Source organism: Amborella trichopoda, chromosome 7 (genome assembly GCF_054954075.1).
Source record: "Amborella trichopoda isolate Santa Cruz 75 chromosome 7, AtrichopodaSantaCruz75HAP2 v2.0, whole genome shotgun sequence".
Lineage (NCBI taxonomy): Eukaryota > Viridiplantae > Streptophyta > Magnoliopsida > Amborellales > Amborellaceae > Amborella > Amborella trichopoda.
Window position 1 is genome coordinate 33331344 of NC_142342.1, and position 21158 is coordinate 33352501.

Genomic DNA, 21158 nt, shown 5'->3' on the forward strand with positions numbered 1-21158 from the left:
TAGAGTCCACCTCAAAAATTTCAATAGAAGAGGTTGTTTTGATGCCCAAATATCCTCAAATTGATCATCTTGACATCAAGATGCATAAACATGAGAAAAATATATATTTAGATTTATGGAAACAGTGCATCTTGTAATGTATTTTTTGACCGTCAATTTTCAAGTTTTCATAAATCTGCTTGACCTACACTATTTTTGAAGCTTTAAATTTTATAATTAAATATAAAAATATATGTTAACACTATCAAAAAGATTTATAATATTGAAACCATATTTCTTGAGACTATTTGAAAGTGCATTTTACTTTGATTGTTTAGAGCTTGGCTCTATACAAACCGCACCCATTTTTAAATCTTGGAGTGCGATAAATACAATTTGAAAGTTTTGGTTCCATCAAAGAATCTTGGATTGAAGTTTGAGTAGCATATCTATACAAACAATTGGATCCACATTTAGACTCATGGCCATCGGACATGACATCCAACGGTTTAGGATTTGTCACAAAGCTCGAGAAATTCTCTATCGGCTTTGAGCGATACAACTCTAGCCACCCAATTTCACATCTAATAAGGTGATTGAAAGTAAACAATCTTATTGCACGTCCATGCAAACATAGACAACCTACTTGTTCCGAATTCTGAGTAACTATCACGGTTCAATCAATAGATTGACGGTGATGGGGAACGGTGGTAGCGAAAGAATTACGAAGTGCATTTCACTATCGCGTTGTCCATCCATAGATTAGAAGGTGATTGGGGCTGGTGACCATAGACTTTCTACGCTAATCAATAGGCAAATTTCCTGTCCTTTTGTTTGTCTTTGTACTATTGATAACAGATAATATTCGTTACATTTTTTGGATGGTAAAGATTCAGTGATGGAGCTCTTGCTACCACCAAGTCCTTCTCCTGTTACAGGTAACAGAGAGTTCCCCATTTCTTCCAAAGTCTTTGTGTTTTTATTTCCTTTTCTTCTATTTTTGAGTTCCATTTTTTTTTGGTGATATAAACCCATGTGTTTATATTTGGTCTCTATTGGTCTAATTTTGAGAAAAACTGAATGCTTGCAAAATTACTGAATCATATGTGATATCCTGCTTGGGTTTTGATGGAAACTGTTATTGAATCATGTAATTATGATCTTGGGTTTTTCTTCCAAGTCTGTTTCCGATATTGTTGTTGTGGGCTTACTGTTACAGTGATCGAAATAGCTCATATTTGGCTGATTTTATGAACAATCTAGGGGTATGTTGCCTGTAATTCTTTTCAATTTCTGATTTTTTTTTCTTTTCTGGTTTCTATGTATCAAATTTCCCTCTTAGAATTGGAGAGCCGTTCATTGTATTTAGTTTGAAATTTCTGTTATTGCATACCCTGAAGTCTATGAATGGAGATGAAAATTGTGATTTCACAATATGGAATAAAATGGTCGACACATGGAATTTGGTGTGAATGCCAATATAACGATTTAAAAAACTTACCACAATTGAGAGTATGCAAATGTATGATATAACAAGCAGTAAGGAAGAATGGGGATTTGGTTTGAAGAAATGAACACTTGGAGGTAGAAGTTTGTAGGAAGAAGAAGAAGATGCTTACTTGCTGGGATGTTGTCTTCCTTCCCTATGGAGAAAAGCAAAGTAGGTGAAAGTATAAAATTCGAGCTGCTAGTCTGATATGTAAATGTTCTTAGGATTTTGCTTTTCTTCTTAGGTAGCAATTTCAATCTATTGATTGGTATGTGATATTCCTCAAGGAAGACGACGATAGAAAATGATGTGTGTGCTCTCATTGAGCTGGTACCAATAAAAACTATTTGTCATTATATGATATTTACCATAGAATGGAATGAGAAAGCACAGAAGCAAAATAATTTTGTTTTTGTTAGCCAGGTCATAAAAATATTTGAGAAACCGAGATGCACAAGAAAAAGCTGAACTTGATCTATAAAACCTAAGCATATATGGATGGGCAAAATCCCCAGGGTAACATGCAGCATTGAGAAAGGAATGAGCCAAGCTTGAGTTTTAGACGCCAGGTGACTTGCAAGGCATGAACCTTCATTGCAGATGTGACGTAAGCATAAAAGGATAAGTCTCTTATGTGACTTTTGTGGTGTAAAAGTTATTGAACAATGACGAGTACGTGACATCAATATATGATTGTGAGTCACATAGTGGATCGATGATTATGAAGTTTTGTGTTTCTTGATGGTTTATGAGTATGAACTTATAAGTCAGCAAATAAAATAAAATAAAATAAACTAATGAATAAGCATATTATGTAGTTTGAGTACCTACTGGGCATACGTTTTGTTCAGAGATCGCCGACCGATTTTGGCACAGGCAGTTTCAAAAGAAGCAAATCCAAAGTGGAGGAATTTTAGCTCTTACTTGTGGTGGAATATGTGCCCTAAAAAAATGACAAATAGAAACAAAATGTCGACAAAAATTCCTCGACTTTGTGAATATGAAATGTGCTGGCCTAGCATATAGTGCCTATGCACAAAGTCTGCCGATTGCCCCCTCCAAAATATTCAAGGATCAAAAAGTTTGCTGCAAAAACCAGGGAACAGCTTTTTGGTTTCTGACGAGAAGCAGATGCAAGTTGGTTAGATCTATAACTTCTTTGATTACATGCCAAACCTGATTGAGTCCATGGAAATCTGAACTAGAGTTTGGCTAGAGTTTGATTCATTTTATCAACTCGGGTGCTTGGGATGTGGTTTACCTGGATGAGTCTTAGGTTGGCTTATTAAATGTTAAAGCTATTAGTTGAAGCACAAGAATTTTGTTTGTCTTTTTCTAACAGTACTGGTAGCCACGGGAATGGAACTTTGAGCATGCTTTTCACTTAATGTTTTTGTTCCTATAGCTTTGATGCTCAAGGTGTTGGACTTTTTTAAACAATGAATTATGGAGAAAGTATTTGTGGAGTAAATGATTACATGCCTCTTGAGACGAAAACCTAAAGATTAGGGCAGAGTTCAATTCTGAGGTAGGGGATAAATCTAGTTAGGCTTAGGAAGCAAGAAATTTAGTTCAGGTGCATACTTTCTGGAGCTGGAACAGGAATTCTGTTGGGATCCATGTAATTCCATAGGGAAATAATCACTGATATATTCCCCTCAAAAAAAGAATCACTGATATTTAGAAATAGTAATGGTAGAATCAGAAGATCAAACAGAAGTTGTAGGAATTTCAATATGGGAATTCAATCTTCTATAATGAATTGCTAGAGTGAAGGAGAATAGATATCACTATAAAAGAAAGGACAATGGGTATAAATTTTGACTGGATATAGTAGGAACTTCTTCAAGAAAGGGGACATTAATAGAAACGAAAGAAGAAATGACTTTTGTTTTTTTGAGAAGAAATGAAGTTGGACCAATGTAGCAAGAGCTCTGGATCTGCAAGATATTAAAGGGATGGCTCTACTGCTGTAAGGAGTTTCTAATACCATCTGTAGATCAAGGCATCACATGGACTTTATGCAGAAATTTAAATAATAAATTCTTGCAAAGTTCCCAACTCTGTAGAGTTAGCAAGAAAAAAAGAAAAGATTTATTGCAATTGCTGATTCTGAGACCTATAGTTGGTGGTCAGTCACATTAAAGGAAAAGCGTCTCTTAGCTACTACCTGATGGGCATATTAAGAATTTGATTGTCAACTTGTGTAGTATGAAAATAACCAATCGTTTATATTAATATAGAATGCCTTGGGAATTCCATCAATCCCACTTGATTGCTTGAAAAGTGCACATAAGAGTAATGATCCAATATGTTTCCCATGATATACATTACGTATCTGCTTTTTTTCTTGTTCCTATCTATGACCAGTAGAGTTTGTAAATATTCAAATGTAAATTTCCATCAGTTTCTATTAGCATATTCCATATAAAAGGAGACATGCTAAATGAAAAATTCTTTGTAGGATAAAAAAATTTAAAATACCTTGTGTTCCTGGTATTCTACTTTTTGCTTGACAGATGCATTTTTAACCTTACATGAATAAAGAGAACCAAAACTTCGGTAGAAATTAAATTCACCCTTTTTGGGCTTTTAATTATATAATTTGGGTACATCAATCCTAAAGCACTCATAGATGTTTGTTAGTTACATATGGAGGATACATATTGAACTAGAACACAACTGAATGTTTTTGAAGTGATGTAGAAGACCTCTGATTTTTAGAAAATGCATTGAAGAAAAGCAAAAGGATGGGCTTAAAATCATCCAAGAATACGCTTGGTAGATGGGTCTTTCTTTATAAGCTTTGTTTTCTTTGTCTCTGTCTCTATGTTATTTTCTCTGTTTTATCTGTGTTTGTGATATCTCCATTGTCAATATTCTCAGAGTAGTGTTTCTGGAACTCATCCTTGCCCAAATTTTAAATATGAAAATGGTGGGTTATGGTAGTTAGGAGTGAGTGGGGACTTTTTCCCTACCGCTGAAGCCATGTGGGTGGACTCCCTTAAGACACCATTAGCAAAGGGTCAAAAGATAATTTTAATGCATGAGGGCATAATTGTCAATCATCTCGATGCCTTATGGTTTAGTAAAGTAGGCATTAAATGACAAAAAAATCTCTAGCAATATTTGACCATTGTTAGATTTGAGCCTTTTGTTCACATTTAAGTATGGTTTTCGCTATTTTAATGGCATTTTATAATCATCATCACCCAAGCCTTAGCCCAATTATTTGGGGTTGGCTAAATGAATTTTGTTCCTCTATTCTCTCTATCAACGGTCATACCATCAATAACACCAAAAGTCACCGTATCGTTTCTCACAACTGCTATCCATGTCTTTTTGGGACTTCACCTTGCCCTTTTAAAGCCTTATACTTGAGCCTTCATTTTAATGCATTTTATATTTAGCCGAATATTTGTTGGTATATTTGGGCTCAATTTTGTCAAAAATTGGCTGAAGCTTTCTAGTTTGGAGGAGACTCTTTGTTACGGTCGAGCTTAAGCCTTTTCTTACCTCGATACTTCAAAGTCCCATCAAAATTGTTGGTTTGTTACCAGATTTTGAATCCTAAAATGCTCTTTGACTTCCTGGTAATATTTGGGTTTATCACACAGCTTTTTTGCTTTCAATTTGTGATTACCAAATCATATGAATATCTCTTCCTGGATTTTGAATATGGATAAAGATTTGACTGCCAGGACAGCGTTAAAGTTATTCCTAAATATGTGGTTTATGGTACAAACTATGATTTTGATCTTTTTTCATTTTGGAGCTTATTTCAAGCTTTTTGCTTTGATTGCATGACTGTTTAGTCACTTGAAGCCATGCTTCATGTTTTGACTACAATTAAGACTATTTAACTTAAGGGAAATAGAAACACCCTAAATTGGTGGTTTATCACCAGAATTTGAATGCTAACATCATTTTGATTATGCTTGATTTCATTTCGAAGCTTTCGCTTTGATTCTGTGAATGTTAAATAGTAGTATTGTATCCCACATTACGGCCATAGATAAGGATTTTCAAGTCTGGGGCAATTCATAAACATCCCAAACTGCTGTATTTATCACCAAGCTTCGGCTTTTAGACCCACTTTTGTCATTATATGGTTAAATAAGGACTTGGGCAATTTTAGGCTGCAAAAACCATAAAGCAGTCTGCTTTGCCCACCGTCCTTAGGCAATTTTAGGCTACAAAAACCATAAAAACAGTCCGCTTTGCCCCCTCCCCCCCAAATCTAAACAACTCCTTAAAAAAAACAAGCATCATGTGTTCAAATTTCTTTTGTGGATATGATTCTTGGCCTTCAACTCATCTACAAAATTGCCTTTCAAACAACCCCTTGTTGAAAGTGTGGTTCAAAATTCAAGATTGGAAGATCATCTTCACAATTTTGAGTGGTATGTGTTATTTTTGGTCATGCAATTAAGACCAATATCTATGGTCTATGATCTAACAATAGCAAACACCTACTTTAAAGAGCGAGATGACCATTTAATAACTTACAAAAGCAGATTATATAGAAGCCAGATAGATTTTTTTCTAGTTAAGAAGATAGATTGGTCATCATGTAAAGACTATAAGGTTATCCCAGGAAAAAGTTTGACCATGCAATATAGGCTCGTGGTTTTGAATATTTGCATTATGAGATGGAAGAGAAGGAGTGACATTGATGGGTGTCCAAGAACTAGGTGGTGGAACTCTAAAAAGGGAGAAAACAGACTTAGGGATAAATTGATGAAAGAAGGGAAACAGGATTCTGATGGCGAAGTTAATGTTACTTGGAAGATTATGTTAAGAAAGTGGCAAAAGAAGTTCTAAGAGAATCTAGAGGGAAAAGACTTCAGATAAAGAAACTAGGTGGTGGAACGATGAGGTTTAAAATGCTGTTACCAAAAAATGATCATGTTATAAAGCGTGACATGTAAATAGAAATGATAAGGATTTAGAAGAATATAGAAATGCTGAGAGGAATGCTAAGAAAAATACAACTATGGCTAAGCTTAAAGCATATGGTGATCTATACAATAAATTGGCGACAAGAGAAGGTGAAAATGATTCCTTCAAAATAGTAAAATGAGAGAGAGGAACTGTAGGGACCGAGATCATGTTAAATGCATTAAGAATGAGATCAAATGGTGTTGTTGAAGAATGATGATGTCAATGAAAGGTGGAGAATCTATTCTAAGAAATTGCGAATGGCAGCCACTCTAGGAGCTCAACGTTTGGAGGAACCATTGACATAAATGAGATCGGAGGTTATAGATACTTCTGTAGGATTAAGATATCTGAAGTGAAAGAAGCTTTAAGAAAGATGAAGATATGAAAGGCTTTTGGAGTAGATGGCATACTGATAGAGATTTGAAAGTACAGGGGAGAGATTGGCATATTTTGATTGACTATGTTGTTCTACAAGATTTTGAGAACAAAGAAAATGGTAGATCAATGGAACAAAAGTACTATGGTACCGATTTAAAAGAACAAATGAGACATACAAAAATGCATGAACTATTGAGAGATCAAACTTATGATCCACACTATGAAATTATGGGAGAGAATGATTGAGCAACAACTAAGCCATGAAACGAGTGCATCGAAAAATCAATTTGGATTTGTACTAAGGAGGTCAACCATTGAAGCTATCTTCCTTCTTAGGAAATTGATTGAGAAATTTAGGGAGAAGAGAAGAGACCTCCACATGGTTTTATTGATTTAGATAAAGCATACAATATGGTACCTAGAGAGATATTTTGGTTGGAGCTGGAAAAGAAAAAGTCTCAAGAGGATATATTGACATGGATAAGGATATGTACGAGGGAGCACTAACTGATGTGAGGACAATAAGTGGGGAGATAAGTAAGTTTTCAGTGGTAGTAGGCCTATATCAAGGGTCACTTTTGAGCCTTAAATCTCTTTTCTTTGGTTATGGACGAGTTAACTAGGCATTTATAAGAAAGGTCCCTTGGTGTATGGTTTTTACGGATGACATAGTTTTCATTGATGAGACTGTTATACATCATTTTTGATGTACTTGTATCCCTGAAGCAAATAAGGAGAGACTGGTCCCGTCGGTACCCAAGACACTGCCAGTCCACGGGAACACTGCAACAATAGGCCTAAAACTGGGCGGCCTCTAAAGAAGTGTCAGAATGGCCTCAAATTGCATGAGAGGGTAGTTTGGGATACTCTAAGGATACCTATAAAGTTTCGTTGCGTTCTGATAAATTTCGATATGATCAGGACGAAACTTGTTTTCAAATACAGTTCCCATCACCCTATTTTCTGGGTCTCAAAACAGTACCAGACCACTGCAATTAGATTCGGAATGTTGAAAAACTCTGAGGTGCCAAATTTTGGGTCAACCAGACCCTCCGAGGCCATTCTAGGCCTAACTTACCATAAAAAGGTGGGTTTTACACTATGGCGGTGCAGCTTCAGTAAACCAGTTTCCATAAGCCATTTATGGAAACTATGTTTTCTCATTTTGGGATGATTTTCAAATGATCATAATTTGCTCGTTTTGATTCCAATTAAACTCAAATTAAGACGCACGCTAGATCTTGACAAGCCGATCGTTTTGACATAAGGCACGCGTCATGGCGTGGCTCGAAACGAGAGAATTTCTAGAGAGAAGATGGGCTCAGAAGCATGAAAATTCAGATCTTATACAAGAGAACATCCGATTCTTGGAGAGTTCATAGCTCAAGATCCCGGTGTTGGATCGTCATGAGTACGACCGTGCTTTGAAGAGCTACAATTTGGTACAATTTTTATGTATGATTGAAAGCTGGATGACACAAATTTTGAGGTTGCAAGTGACACACTTTTCTAGTCGTCGGAATCCCATTTTCCAGCGACTTACCAAACTTGGAATATGCTCAAATGGAGACCAAAACAGAGGAAATTTACTGCAAAATGGTTGTGACAGTGTCCTCTTCGATTTGTGATAAAAATGAAGACTTGGAACATCATAAATCACGTCACATTGATGGTTGAAGAATTGCAAAGTTTATGGAGTTGGCCGAATTTTGAGCTCTTCCTAAAAAATCCGTTTCATGACGATCAAAGGGTATCAAAACGTTCACAAAAGTTCAAGCATCGATTCTACGATGCTTGATCGCCTGAATTACTATCATAGATGTTTGAAAAAGCTCCCGAAGAATAGCAATGGCAAGAGGCCCCTCATGGAGGGATGGTTTTGTCATTTGTTAAAAAGTGCTTAGGGGTATTTTGGTCATTAGATCCAAATACGGGATTATTATTTTAATTCATTAAATATGTACTTTTTTTGATAATTGTGGGTACTTTTGAGCATTCTACCCTTGTATAGTGGTTGCTCTATATAAGGAAACCCAAGTCATTTGTATGAGGTCCTTGATTTTTGTAACACTCAAGCATCTTGTAATAGAACGCTTGAACTCTTGCTTAGAGCTTGAATATTGAAGCATTTTGAAGTGAGCTTTTTGATTATTCTTTTCTTGTAGTTACAAGTCCAGGGTTCAAGAGGAGAGGAGAGAAAAACATTTTTTAGAGAGAGAAAATACCCCTAGACCACCATACACCGACGCCCATTCCCTACATCTTACCTTACACCATAAACCCTAGACCATCATACACCATAGCCTATTCCCTATACCACACCTAGACCCTAACCTTACCCACCAAACCCAAGACCCTTCTCTCTCATGTGCATGCAAAGGGACCAATGGGTCAAGCTCATCTTAGGTCTATTCTCTCTCCTCTAACTCCCTTCATTCTCTCTCTTTTTTCTTCATTCTCTCTCTTCTTTCTCATATCTCATTCTCTCTCTTCCCTGCTCAAGCTCAGGGAGGGCCCGAGCACCTCCCTTCTTTGCCCCTTTTCTCCTCTTCTCCTTCCCTCACTCTCTCTCGTTCGAAGTCACATACTCACACCTAGGGCGGGCCCTGCTTCCCTTCCCTACCTCTCTCGTCTTACTCTCTTCCTCTCATTATAACCTCCTACTTGCGCCCAACCTGGCAATTTCCTACCCGCGCCTAACCTGGCAACCTCCTGCTTGTGTCTAAACTGACAACCTCCTGCCCCCGCCCAACCTTGCAATCCTTTGCCTGCGCCTAATCCAGAATCCTTTGCTCACGCCTAATCCTGCACTCCTACCCGTGCCTAACCCGACAACCTCTACCCGCGCCTAACCTAGCGACTTCTGCTAACCTTCTTCCACCCGCTCCCAATCCAGAATCCTTTGCCCGTGTCTAATCCTACATTCCTTTCTGTGTCCAACCCGACAACATCCGCCCGCGCCGAATCCACCTCTCTCCTGTGCCTGTGCCTAATCCACCGCTCATCCCTACCCGCGCCTTCTTCCATTTTTCTCTCTCACCTAGCTGCGCCTAACCCTGCGCGCGCCCTCATACCCTCGCCTTGCTCATTCTTGGTCTCCATTCGCGTCATCACTCCATTCGACCTTAACCCGCGCTATCACGTCTTGGCTCTTTCCTGCGCCTTCATTTACCTTAGCCCTTGCATGCCCTCGTATGTCCCTAACGCACACCAACCTCTATCCACCCTTAATTCCTCTGTCTCTAATTGCTCCCTATTCCTTACATTCACACCCATACATTTCTTCTTCTCTTCTTTAAACCATACTCCTTTAACTGCTCATTTATGTCATTTTATTTTTATTTTTATCATCTTCTTATCTCTTCTCTTTATTGGTTGCTTCCCGTATTGCCTAAACACTCGACTCGGGGTTATCCTGAGATAGTGTCTTAGGGTCTTAATTCTGGGATTTCTACTCTAACCACCCTCTCGTACAGTGAACTCGGGTCATAAGAGGCATTGATTATCTTGCACCCAGTTACTCGGATTGCGGTCATCCTGAGCCAGCTTTCTTAGAATCTTGACCCTCTCACTGCTCTAACCACCCGGTCACATAATGCTAGGGTTGTGAGGGGTTTATTTCTCTCTCATTCTTTCTTCCTTCTTTCTCTCTTCGTCAAACCATTCGACACACAAAGTAGAACCACTCATTCATCAAGAGGTACACCAAAGAGGAGCATACTCTATACGAACCCAATTAACAATTCCTAAGTGAGATTCCGAGGTGAGGTGTTGAGTTTTCGAGAGGGGGCTATGTCCAAACCGAGCTGCTGGACAGCCGAAGGGCTTTCGCGTGCTGATCTAAGAGGGCATTAGCCCGGGCTTATCCCACGAACTCAAACCGCGGTGAGGTAGGTGCTTCAGTCCATCTCTTCATCGCTTTTAAAATCCTCTCACAGTTGGACATACCTATCCGCAAAGTGACGCGTGAGCCGTGCAAGCGATCCACGTCAGGTCACGCGGTTGTTCGAGAGGGGTTCTATTGGTCCCAGGTCCCTGAGGGACCCGGACGAGGCGGATCCATGTACAACATAGACCTAAAACAACACTAGTTAGGAGAAAAGATATGGTGACTTATGGTCTGATTGAAGGTGTCACCTTGATTGAGTAAAATGGAAGATCCGAATTTGCGTAACCGACCCAAATAATTGGGATAAGGTTGGGATGATGATGATGAATTAGGAATTTAGGACCAATATATTGTGCAATTCAATGTCATGCAATAAATGCAATGCACTACTCAGTTAACATTTTGTAATAAGTACAATATACTGCTCAATTTAACTTCATGTGATTAAGACAATATGCCATGCAGTTTAATGTCATACGACTAGGACAATTGCTGAAGACATGTGGGCCGATTCTCGTATGACATATGTCGTAAACGGTTATAATATGTGTTTAAACTCTTGAGGCCCCAATTGTGAATCATTTCATACCTTCTAGTTTAATAAAGTTGTCATTATATGACAAAAGTTCCTCTAGCGAATTTTGGTAGGTTGGACTCAATTTTATCAAAAATTGGCCTAGGATTTCAAATTTTGAGGTGAGTCTTTGGTTTGATTGTGGTTAAGCCTTTTCTAGCCACAAATACTCTAATTTCAATCCAAAATTCTAGTTTGTAATATAGTTGTTGGAAACGCATGTGATTTCGATTCGTTTCAGGATTGGAATTGCGGAATCGCATGTGCCAGATGATAGAATCATCTTGGCATCATCGTCCATACAATAAAAACCATCAGAGGCATGATTTCCAAAAATCAAAATCGCGATCCAATAAAATAGGAACCTTGATTCTTATTTGTAGGAGTCGATATCCCATCATGTCGGAATCGAGTCTCCTACTTTCAGGAATCGTACATGACCCCACACATATCAATGACTTCCGGAATCGCAATCCGACGAAATAGGAATTGTAATTCCTACGTTACTGGAATCATTATCCCTATTAATTGGGAATTAAGATTCTTACAATTCAAGAATCGTGCACCCATCCCCTCCGGTATAGTAGAGAAGTATTTTGTGAGGAAAGATCTAAAGGTTTACATATATCTTTGGGGATAGACATGGATGATACCATATCTTGACTCAAATTATCTATGTAAAACCAAGCAGATACTTGGTATCTGCTTGAAAGACCAAGATGTTGTATTTTCCTCAAAATCTAATGTCCACAAGTGCCCATGAATTTCGATCACCGTTAACCCATTTCTCTTTTTTTTTTTTTCTTTTTTTTCTTTTTAGCGGTTTAAGTCTATGTCCCTCCAAATATACAATGGGACAACAAGTGAAAAGCATTTTACATAGTACCATAGATGATCATTAATAAGAATTTTATTGATCACCCACCAAACATGCCCCACATAATCCTTTACTTGGTACAGTAAATTATCAATAATAAGAATTTGGTTATTAGATGCATCCTATATGAATGTCTTACATTGAGTTGGGGCTGCCACCCGAACCTCTTACCATGAGGTGGGATAGCCACCCACTTCGTGATTTATGGATTGATAAATCTTTTGGGTAACTTGGCAAAGATTATTATACATGGATTCATCTTGAATATTTATTAAAGCTTTTTGGCTCTCACAACGTCACAATCTTAAAACCCAAATCATGGATATTTAACCTTGTACAAAATTGTAACATGATACAAAGGGTTCGTGGAACTTCTCCAGTAATATAGTATCAGTTACTGGAGCTCCTCCAGCAACATACAATTTTTGAACATATTTCATTCAACATTTGCATTCGAATTTTGATTCTATGTCGCTAGAACTTGATTTGATGTTGATCGAAATATTGTTCGGAGCATCTAAGAACTGTGCCTTTTGATGATGTGGAACTCTCTTCCAAACAACATAGATTCGTATTTTCTAAAAAATTGGAATCAACGTCTCGCACGCAATGAATCGCACTGTTATGCAACTATGAACCACATGTTCTGTGATGTGGAATCTAGATTCCAACCTTACAGGAATTGAGATTCAGGTAATAATCTGGAACACATTCCATGAAATTGGGAAACGTGATTCCTATCTTCCAAATTCGTGTTTCATCATGGGAAATGTGGATTCGTGACCTTGATATGTAATTCGGGTAACTATAGTTTGTAATCAGGATTCGAATGCTAAAATGATTTTGGACTTTTTTTTATCATATTTGGAATTATCTTAATTTATTTGCTCTTTATAGGTGATTATCAGTTCACATGAATATCGCTTCCACATTTTGATCTGGGTTGTGCATTGAGCTTCCTAGACGAGATTAAAATCATCCTCAGATGTATGGTTTATCGCAAGCTATCTTTTTTATCATGTTTGACCTTATTGCAGAGCTATTTACTGTGATTTCATGATTGTTCAGTCACTTGAAGCCATGCCCTATGTTTTGACTGCAGTTAAGACTATTGATGTCTAAAGTGAATCAAAAACACCTTAAACAAATGGTTGTCACCATATGAGTTATAACATCATCTTTCTCTTTTTGATCGTGCTTGACTTCATTGTAAGGGTTCTTGCCTTGATCCTGTGACTGTTTGTCATATATTCATGAAAATATATGACAAACAGTCATGTCTGGCAATTCAAAATCACCCCAAACGACTGGATTATCGTCAATCTTTGGCCTTTAGGTCATGTTGATCATTTTTTAACCGTAATCGAAGTTCATTGCTTAATTTACAATATTTTTATGGTAATATGGTCAAATACTTAAATCTCATTGCAATTAAAGTCTTACGCAATGCAACAATACAAAACCATGTAAACACCCTCATTTATAATTTGGAATATATTATCATATTTATTTTTGATCTGGCATGGTTCCTGGTCATCGACAATAGACAAAGTAATCCTCTTGAAGATTCCTTCTCTTTAGAAGGTAATTTGATGCTTTTTGGCGCAATACAAGGGCAAATTAATACGATATACGTTGGATTTATGTGCCCTTTCAAGGTCTCGAACCATGTAACTCATGTTTTTTTAGGGTGGATACTAACTCTAGTGGGACTGTAGGACCCCATTGGTACCCAGTGACTCACCGGCCCAAGCGGTTTGGGTCTTCGAAGTGGTGTCTTAAACAAAATCCTAACTACGGGTTTTGGTTCATGGGCCTAGGAGGGCACCATAAGGGTTGGGGGTTATTCCATAGTTGAGGTCGTTGCTAACCTAGAATTCACTAGGGCCTTATCTTGGTGCACAAGGGTGCCCGTAAAATATCGAGAGAGAGAGGATATCTTGATGAGATATGAAGCAGAGGAAAGGATATCCCGCATGCTTTGGTGGCTTTTGAGGCAATGGCCAAAGCCTCGACTTACCTATGACCAACCCACCGCATTATGCATATAACAGCCGCATATATGGGAAGCTGCCCTTCCAGGTGATCTATCGGATTAGGAATGTGGACATGTGCTAAGAGAGGACTTCGGCACCATGGTTTGAGGTGCTTAGTATACTTGCTCTTTGGGATCCACCTGCAATCCATCAAGAGCCTGAAATTCCATAATTAATTAGTCGGCTTTTATAGACCAAGTATGAGCCCCTTGGAGAAGACTATAGGTCATGGGTTCTGTTAGGTTGATTTGAGAAAGTAGTTGAGGGTTCTGTGGTGAGCCCATTGGAGTGCCTTAGTTTTATGGATTCAAACTTTGAAGGGCTTGATTTGAGAAAATGGTTGAGGGTTCTAGGGTGATCCCATTGAAGTGCCTTGGTTTTATGGATTCAAACTCTGAAGGTACCTGATTTCCTTCAATATTTTGTAGGAAGCCTAAACAAACTTATTTTTGGCAAAATAAGATGAAAATTAAAAATATTTTTAAGAATTTTATATATTTTTGCCTAAAATTGATTGGAAACGTTTTTTTTCTAAAATTCCATTTAAAGGAGGACCATTGGCACATGTGTGACCCAAATGGCGAATGGGCCACACATGACCACAAATGGACCCGCATGTGGACCCGGGCCACCGTAATTGAGGATAACGTCAGGGTGAGTTCTTGGCATTGAGGTCATCTTCATGGGAGGCTCCCACAAGTGGTTTGATTGGGGCTCATATATGTTATTTCTAATACAATTATGCACATGGGTGCACATGGGAGGAGAATGTAAAATGCAAATGGGCTAATTTTCTAGTTTTCTATAAGGAGCATGGGGTTTGATATTTCAATTGAAACCCTGGGGCTAATGGAAAATTAAAAAGCCGACTTGCATGACACTTGTCATGCTCTCATTTTTCCCATGTGCAAGTTAGTTAAACTGGAGAGAGACAAAATCTCCCCTTTGATAGCAATGAAAGTAATTTGGAAAATTTGAATTTGATTTAAAAATGAATTTTCAAAATTTGTGCTATATTTTGATGGGGGACTTGAATTCAAATTTGGGAAGCAAATTTGAGTTTGAAAACTAGGGGATAATGGTGTGAATTTTCTGCCCTTGATGTATGATACCTAGACAAGGATGGAGGGCATAGATCCAAGCTTCTTTCACTCTATTTGTCTCCATTATCATGGGCCCAACCTATTTTTCTCCATTATCAAGGCCATCATTCGTCCTCCCAAGAAGCTTCTACACACTGGCACTTCAATCCCATCCTCCCCAACCCCAATTTAATAACTTCACTGCCCAACCAGACAAAACGAGACCTTAGAAAGAGTGGCATGCAACCCTAGAGGGAGAGAGAATGAGCGTTCAATCTTCGTGGGCTTGACTTCCATGGTCCATAGCCTTTGAGTGATTGAGACTACCATATATCCCTTCTGCTTCCCTTTCAACCCATTGAGATCAACTTCAACCAATCCTCTTTCTACCATTAATGGAGCACCAAGGACCTTCAATGTTGTTGTAAACATGACCTTATTCCAAATTTACAGCAAGGTATTATCATCCCTTTGATTTTAGTGGCTTAATTCTGTAGACTATACCATGCCATTTTATAGTCCCTACTATACCACAGTCTACCTTTTGAATCTAAACCTCACTCCACGTATTTGTGTGCCTTAATTTCCATTATCTTGTGGCCTGTTTTTTAACATCAGTTACAGCAAGATCGAGTTTGAATTTTATGATATTAATAGCTAATTTTGCAAGCCTACACTATGCACTTCTATATAGTGCACACACCATGCTCTAATTGGTCACCATTGTCATGTCAGTACTAGATCTCCATTACATTTTGTATGATCGTTCTAAGCATTCTAAAGTGATTATTGTGTAAGATTGCTTTCTTGGTTGGCTTCCCATAGTCGAGGAGTGATGAGAGTCTGGGAACCCCACACTATTGAAGGCGGAGATCGGACTTGAAGCGTATTAGACCCGGGGTGTTACTTCAAGAAAGCGTGTTCTTGATTTGGCTCCCTATGGTTAATTTTTTCAAGATTGAGTTGTAATCAGTTCATATCAGTCATATAAAGTGAAGGAATTGGATTTAATTTTGATGTGTTTGATATTATATGTTAATGTAAGAGAAATTGTATTTGTGCTGAATTTTATATTAGCACATTTCGTCTTATTGTAATACTTCCTTCACTTATCTAGTTGAAGGGAGAGTTTGTGGGGGCTACGAGAAGGTGTTTCTCTTCTTTCTTTCGAGCTGTAAAAGTGAATCTTCAGAGGTTGTATCAGTTCCTCTTTTATGTACTTGTATTGATGTATTAGCCCTTTTGAATAAAACTCTAGAAAGTATATACCCAGGGGCTAGATTATACATCCAACAATATAGAATTGCACTCTTTGAGGGAAAATGCCAATGTATGAAGTTTCCAGTGGAATCCTGTAAATTTCTCCAGTCCTTTGGAAAGTCAAGCAATTTACAGACTCGGGGACATATTTCAATAGTTTCTACAGTGTACTGTCGCAATGTTGCGTTTCCTATAGTTCCTTGGTGCTAGTTTATTGATAGAAGAGCTAATGTTTAGAGTAAATTTAGGTGGTAAGAGCGACTAATAATATTCCAGTTAGGTTTCACCTCCAACAATAGGTCTTGAGTTCCTCAAATAATTTGAATTATGTAAGAAGCAGATGTGACTGGTTAATGTCTTGATGGAGTCCAATGACCATCCATTTATATAGACTTTTTTGTTTTGTATAGCATTTCCTAGGCATTTGCCACAAACTAAGAGTTCCTGAGGCATTGTGAAAAAGCACTTGTGCTACATTTAGACGGTGTAAATTCCGGGGAGCGGACTATTTGTAGTCTCTATTAGCATAAGAGTGAAGAAGGGCCCAGCTTTGTCCACTCCACCATTCACGATGCCCTCCCTTTTATAACTCCACTTATTGACAAATACCACTAGAAAGTTCATAAACTTACAACAAAAAGTACATGTTTTTCCCCTATTCATAAACAAATTCCTTTCCTTTCTAGAATTGTCAAGCCATCAAAATGAGGCTGCAGTATTCCTAAAATCGTTTTAGTATTTATTTCATTTCTACATTGGTAAACAAGATTAATCTTAATTTCTAATTATTAAAGTTTTCTAGTATTGTGGTGATTGCATATGTTAATCCTGTTTTATTTGATCCAATTTTTAAAATTCTAAGCTTTAATTACTCTCAATTCTCTTCATACTTTCTATTTTGGATTGAAATACTAAGTCTTCGAGTACCTGTAATTCTTCTGCTCTTGTCTAGCAAGCTGTATCATTCAGACTAAAATGTAGGTTTATACTTATTAAATGAGCTGTCGTCTATTGAATCCACCTGGAACTCAACAATCTCTTTCCTTGCATTTGTTGTGATAGATGAAATATTCTCAAGTCAGCCTACTCCATATTCAAATCTTTCGGCTCTCAGTTTCCTGTTTCTTATAATAGCTTTCCACGAAGAATTTTCCGTGCAGTTTCTAATCTTAGGAATTTCAACATCAGAATGAAATTGGGGACCTGAAATATATTTGACGAAACATAGGAGAGGAGAAATTGAGAAAATATTTTGTTTGTTTCTATCAATAAATTGAAGAGTTGGTTTCAGAAGCTGAATTCATGAGCTAAGGCGCAAATATGTCATCTTCTCATCAAGATTTACCGTGCACTTTCATTGTTTTTCCTATGTTTCTTATGCATATTAAGGGCAGCAGTCTCATGCGCTTTCCTCTATACTATTGTTGTATTTCCCCATCGTAAGTTTTTGATGGTTTTCTAATAGTTTCCAATTACCCAAAGCATTCTTATTTTCCTGTGCTTACAAGCATGTCTCTCAAAATGTACCCATACTCATTTTCCCATTGGGGCAACTATGGTTTGTTTGTTGTGCCAAAGTAATATTTTATGGCAATATGTATTAATGGGGAATTCACCATTTGGTTAACTTCTCTCATTTCCTTGTTTGTGATCATTATTCACATCCATATTACCTTATAATAGTTCGTCCCTCAGTCTACTAAGCACATTTAGTTTTTCTATCTGAATTATGTTAAGTTATAAACAATCCTAGATGAAAATCAATGCCTTATGAGCACAACTAATTTTGTGTACCATCGGTAATAAACCCGAGTTGGGCTTTCAAATATTTGACTGCACACTGATGTGGTTCTTTGTGCTTTGAAGCTATCAGGAATTCCACTTCCAAAGTCCAAGTTGCTAGTGATATGAAGTTTGGAGCTCCATCATCTAAAAGACATATAGCAGTAAAGGTGAGAAAGAAATATATTTTCTCAGCATTACCCCAGAATGCTGTTCCAGTTGTCATTGCAGCAGCTGCAGCTGTGGGGGCAGCAGCAACTCTTCTGGCTCAGACAACAAAAGCTTCTCAGCCCAATGAAGTATGTAATGTAGTTCAGGCATAAATGTCTACAAATGGCATCTCTCTCTATCTACACCTTTTACTTCTGATGCGATAACTCTTCATTTGATAGAAGCCTTCCAAAGAATGTGAAGCATGCAATGGATCTGGTATTTGTGCCGAATGTAATGGGGAGGGATTCCTACTGAAGAAGCTCTCAGAGGAGAGTGCTGATAAAGCAAGACTCAGTGCAAAGAATATGGCCACTCGTTACACAGCCGGGTAGTTTTCATGATAAATTCATGGATTTCTATTGGGAAAATATACTGTAATCCAATGGACTATGGTAACTCCATAGTCCATTCAGGTATTACAATCTGATGATGAAGGTGGTGGTGGGACCTGATTTCTCTGTCACCTTCCCTCATTTCCGTTGACAGTGATGATCCTGTGACTAAGTTATCCATATTGGATTATTTTGTGCTTTTCCTTTTCTCATTGTGATGGCTGTTAAAATTCAAATGACTATTCGTTTTTTCAACAGGCTTCCAAAGAAATGGAGTTACTGCTCCAAGTGCTCTTCTGCACGTTCTTGTAGCATTTGTGGAGGTCGAGGAAGGATAGATTTATAAGAATTTTTCATATGAATTGGAGAAATTACTATTCGTAATTCATTATTTCAATTGTATAGGAGTGATACTATTCCTAACCAATTTTTTTTTCTAAATTGGTTATTAGTGCAATTTGCGTATAGCTTTTAATAGAGCAGAACGGTAGACTAGGATTCGTCTAGCCGACCCCAATTAATGGGGAAAATCCCTCTCTCCCTGAAACACAAAGAAGCAAGTCAAAATAACTCTCCTAGATACGCACCGACACAAGTCTGATACACAAAACAAGTCAAAATAACTCTCCTAGATACGCACTGACACAAGTCTGATACACAAATAAGCACAAAAATCAAAATCTCTCTCACAGATACAGCTAAACGCAAGTCAAAATATTGGGGTTTTGTGAGATCAAGTTTTCTGACTGATTTCTATGTCACTTCGTTTTGTCAGATGCAGTATGAAACAGGATGAGAAAATGAAAGAATTGTAAATTTCTCTTAATTCAAATGGAGCTGTTCCCAGCGAAAAACGGAAATGGAAGTTATAACAGTGACAGAAAACAATAAAGAAGAATTGGAAAGAAGCTGAAGTCTTTTCATGATTTGTTGGAGATGTAAATAAACAGAGAGCCAAAAAGGCCAAAAACTCCATGAATTCGGGTTCTAAGTTTGTTCCCAGTGCAGAACAATAGTGCTGCTCTTAATATAAAAAAGTAGGGAGCCTTTTGGTGATTTTTTGGACAAGTAGAGATGAATGGTGACATTTTTGCACATGAGACCATCTGTTCACAGATCTGGACCTTCCATACATAGGAAAGCTTTTTTACAACTACAAGAAATAATTAATAATATCTATTTATTTTAGGGAAGGTATGACAGAGACCTGAGATCTATGCTATATGGTACTACACAGGCGCATCACTGTTAATTCCCTACATGAATACAGTGCAGATTATCTCCTAAAGTGCGGTCACCCTGTTATAGTTAGATTCCACCATCCATCATCGAGAATGAATGGTGGATGTCCCTACATTGTACCATGTACCATACAGTTGTGGTATGTATGGTATCCTTAATGTTGGAGATATCAACTAGGGCGAGTACTCAGCCTATGCCCGAACCAAGTTCTCAGCCCAAGTCCAAGTAACTTGGGCCGAGTTTTGGCGAAGGAAAAAGTATTATAAAAAATAAAAAACCCTAAAACAGAAAAAATATGTTTAAAAAGAAATCAAACAAAAGACATCTAAATGAGGTTAAAAAACTTGGGAAAAAATGGACTTTGAAAAAAAATCAATTTGCGATGGTTTTTTTAGAAATAATCCAAAACAAATGGAAAATGTATAGATATGTATTCATGGTCAAAACATTTTCCAATCCGTGTCAAAACGATAAAAAAAAAAAAAAAAGATAGTAGAAATAAATTTATTAAATTTTTTATTTTTTGTTGTCCCGAGTAATCGAACAACACCGATATCCCTTTACATTTGGTAAACAAGCATCGAATCACGTGCAAAATAGGCACACACACAATGTGGGATTGCTTGGTAACTTTAAAAATACCTTGGGCAATCTGAGGAATAAATTTCTACAATTATTTATCCTCCGTGTTCAACTTTATTAAGCCCCATTTCAAAGGTAGGAGAACATCGCATTCAACTTGAGTATGACTTCATGCAGAGAGACCTTATTGTACCATATCCATCGATAGTGTCCTAAACAGTGGGAGTTTAGGTAGCCTGCTTCTAAATTCAATTCAATCGCCATCGCTTTCTAAGATAAATATTTTGTATTACTCATTAAATTAGAAATGTCTAATAAGAAATCAATTAAAAAAATAAAATATTTTTTTAATAAATATATTATTTCTATCCAAGCATACATATTTTGGATGTATGTCTATGTAAAAGTTCTCCCATGTTTGTGGGAGCTAATTTTGGAAACTTGTCTCCAATTATTTTTTAGGAAAATTACAAAAACCCCCTTGACCCGATTTTCTTTA

At 37.4% G+C, this 21158-nt stretch overlaps 1 protein-coding gene across 8 annotated transcripts; it reads left to right on the top strand.

The window, feature by feature from the left end:
• The first annotated feature begins 727 nt into the window (after positions 1-727).
• LOC105420053 (uncharacterized) lies at positions 728-19292 on the top strand. 8 transcript variants are annotated; one of them, XM_088872754.1, is made up of 5 exons: positions 846-917; positions 1199-1244; positions 18382-18589; positions 18683-18831; positions 19094-19292. In XM_088872754.1, the coding sequence occupies exons 3-5, from the start codon at positions 18416-18418 to the stop codon at positions 19179-19181; spliced, it is 411 nt and encodes a 136-aa protein (XP_088728880.1). In that variant the 5' UTR covers positions 846-917; positions 1199-1244; positions 18382-18415; the 3' UTR covers positions 19182-19292. The 8 variants fall into 8 exon arrangements, with proteins under 8 accessions (XP_011620491.1, XP_011620492.1, XP_020518113.1 ...); XM_020662455.2 differs by lacking the exon at positions 1199-1244 and adding an exon at positions 13028-13117 and having other exon boundaries at positions 855-917; positions 18375-18589; XM_011622191.2 differs by lacking the exon at positions 1199-1244 and adding an exon at positions 13028-13117 and having other exon boundaries at positions 859-917.
• Positions 19293-21158: the final 1866 nt, after the last annotated feature.

Excerpts from the sequence above, each read along its gene's own strand:
- LOC105420053 (XM_011622189.3), top strand. The coding sequence starts at position 878 with ATGGAGCTCTTGCTACCACCAAGTCCTTCTCCTGTTACAG. Across the intron at positions 918-18,374 it reads AAGTCCTTCTCCTGTTACAG|CTATCAGGAATTCCACTTCC; the intron begins GTAACAGAGAGT and ends TGTGCTTTGAAG. Across the intron at positions 18,832-19,093 it reads GCCACTCGTTACACAGCCGG|GCTTCCAAAGAAATGGAGTT; the intron begins GTAGTTTTCATG and ends TTTTTTCAACAG.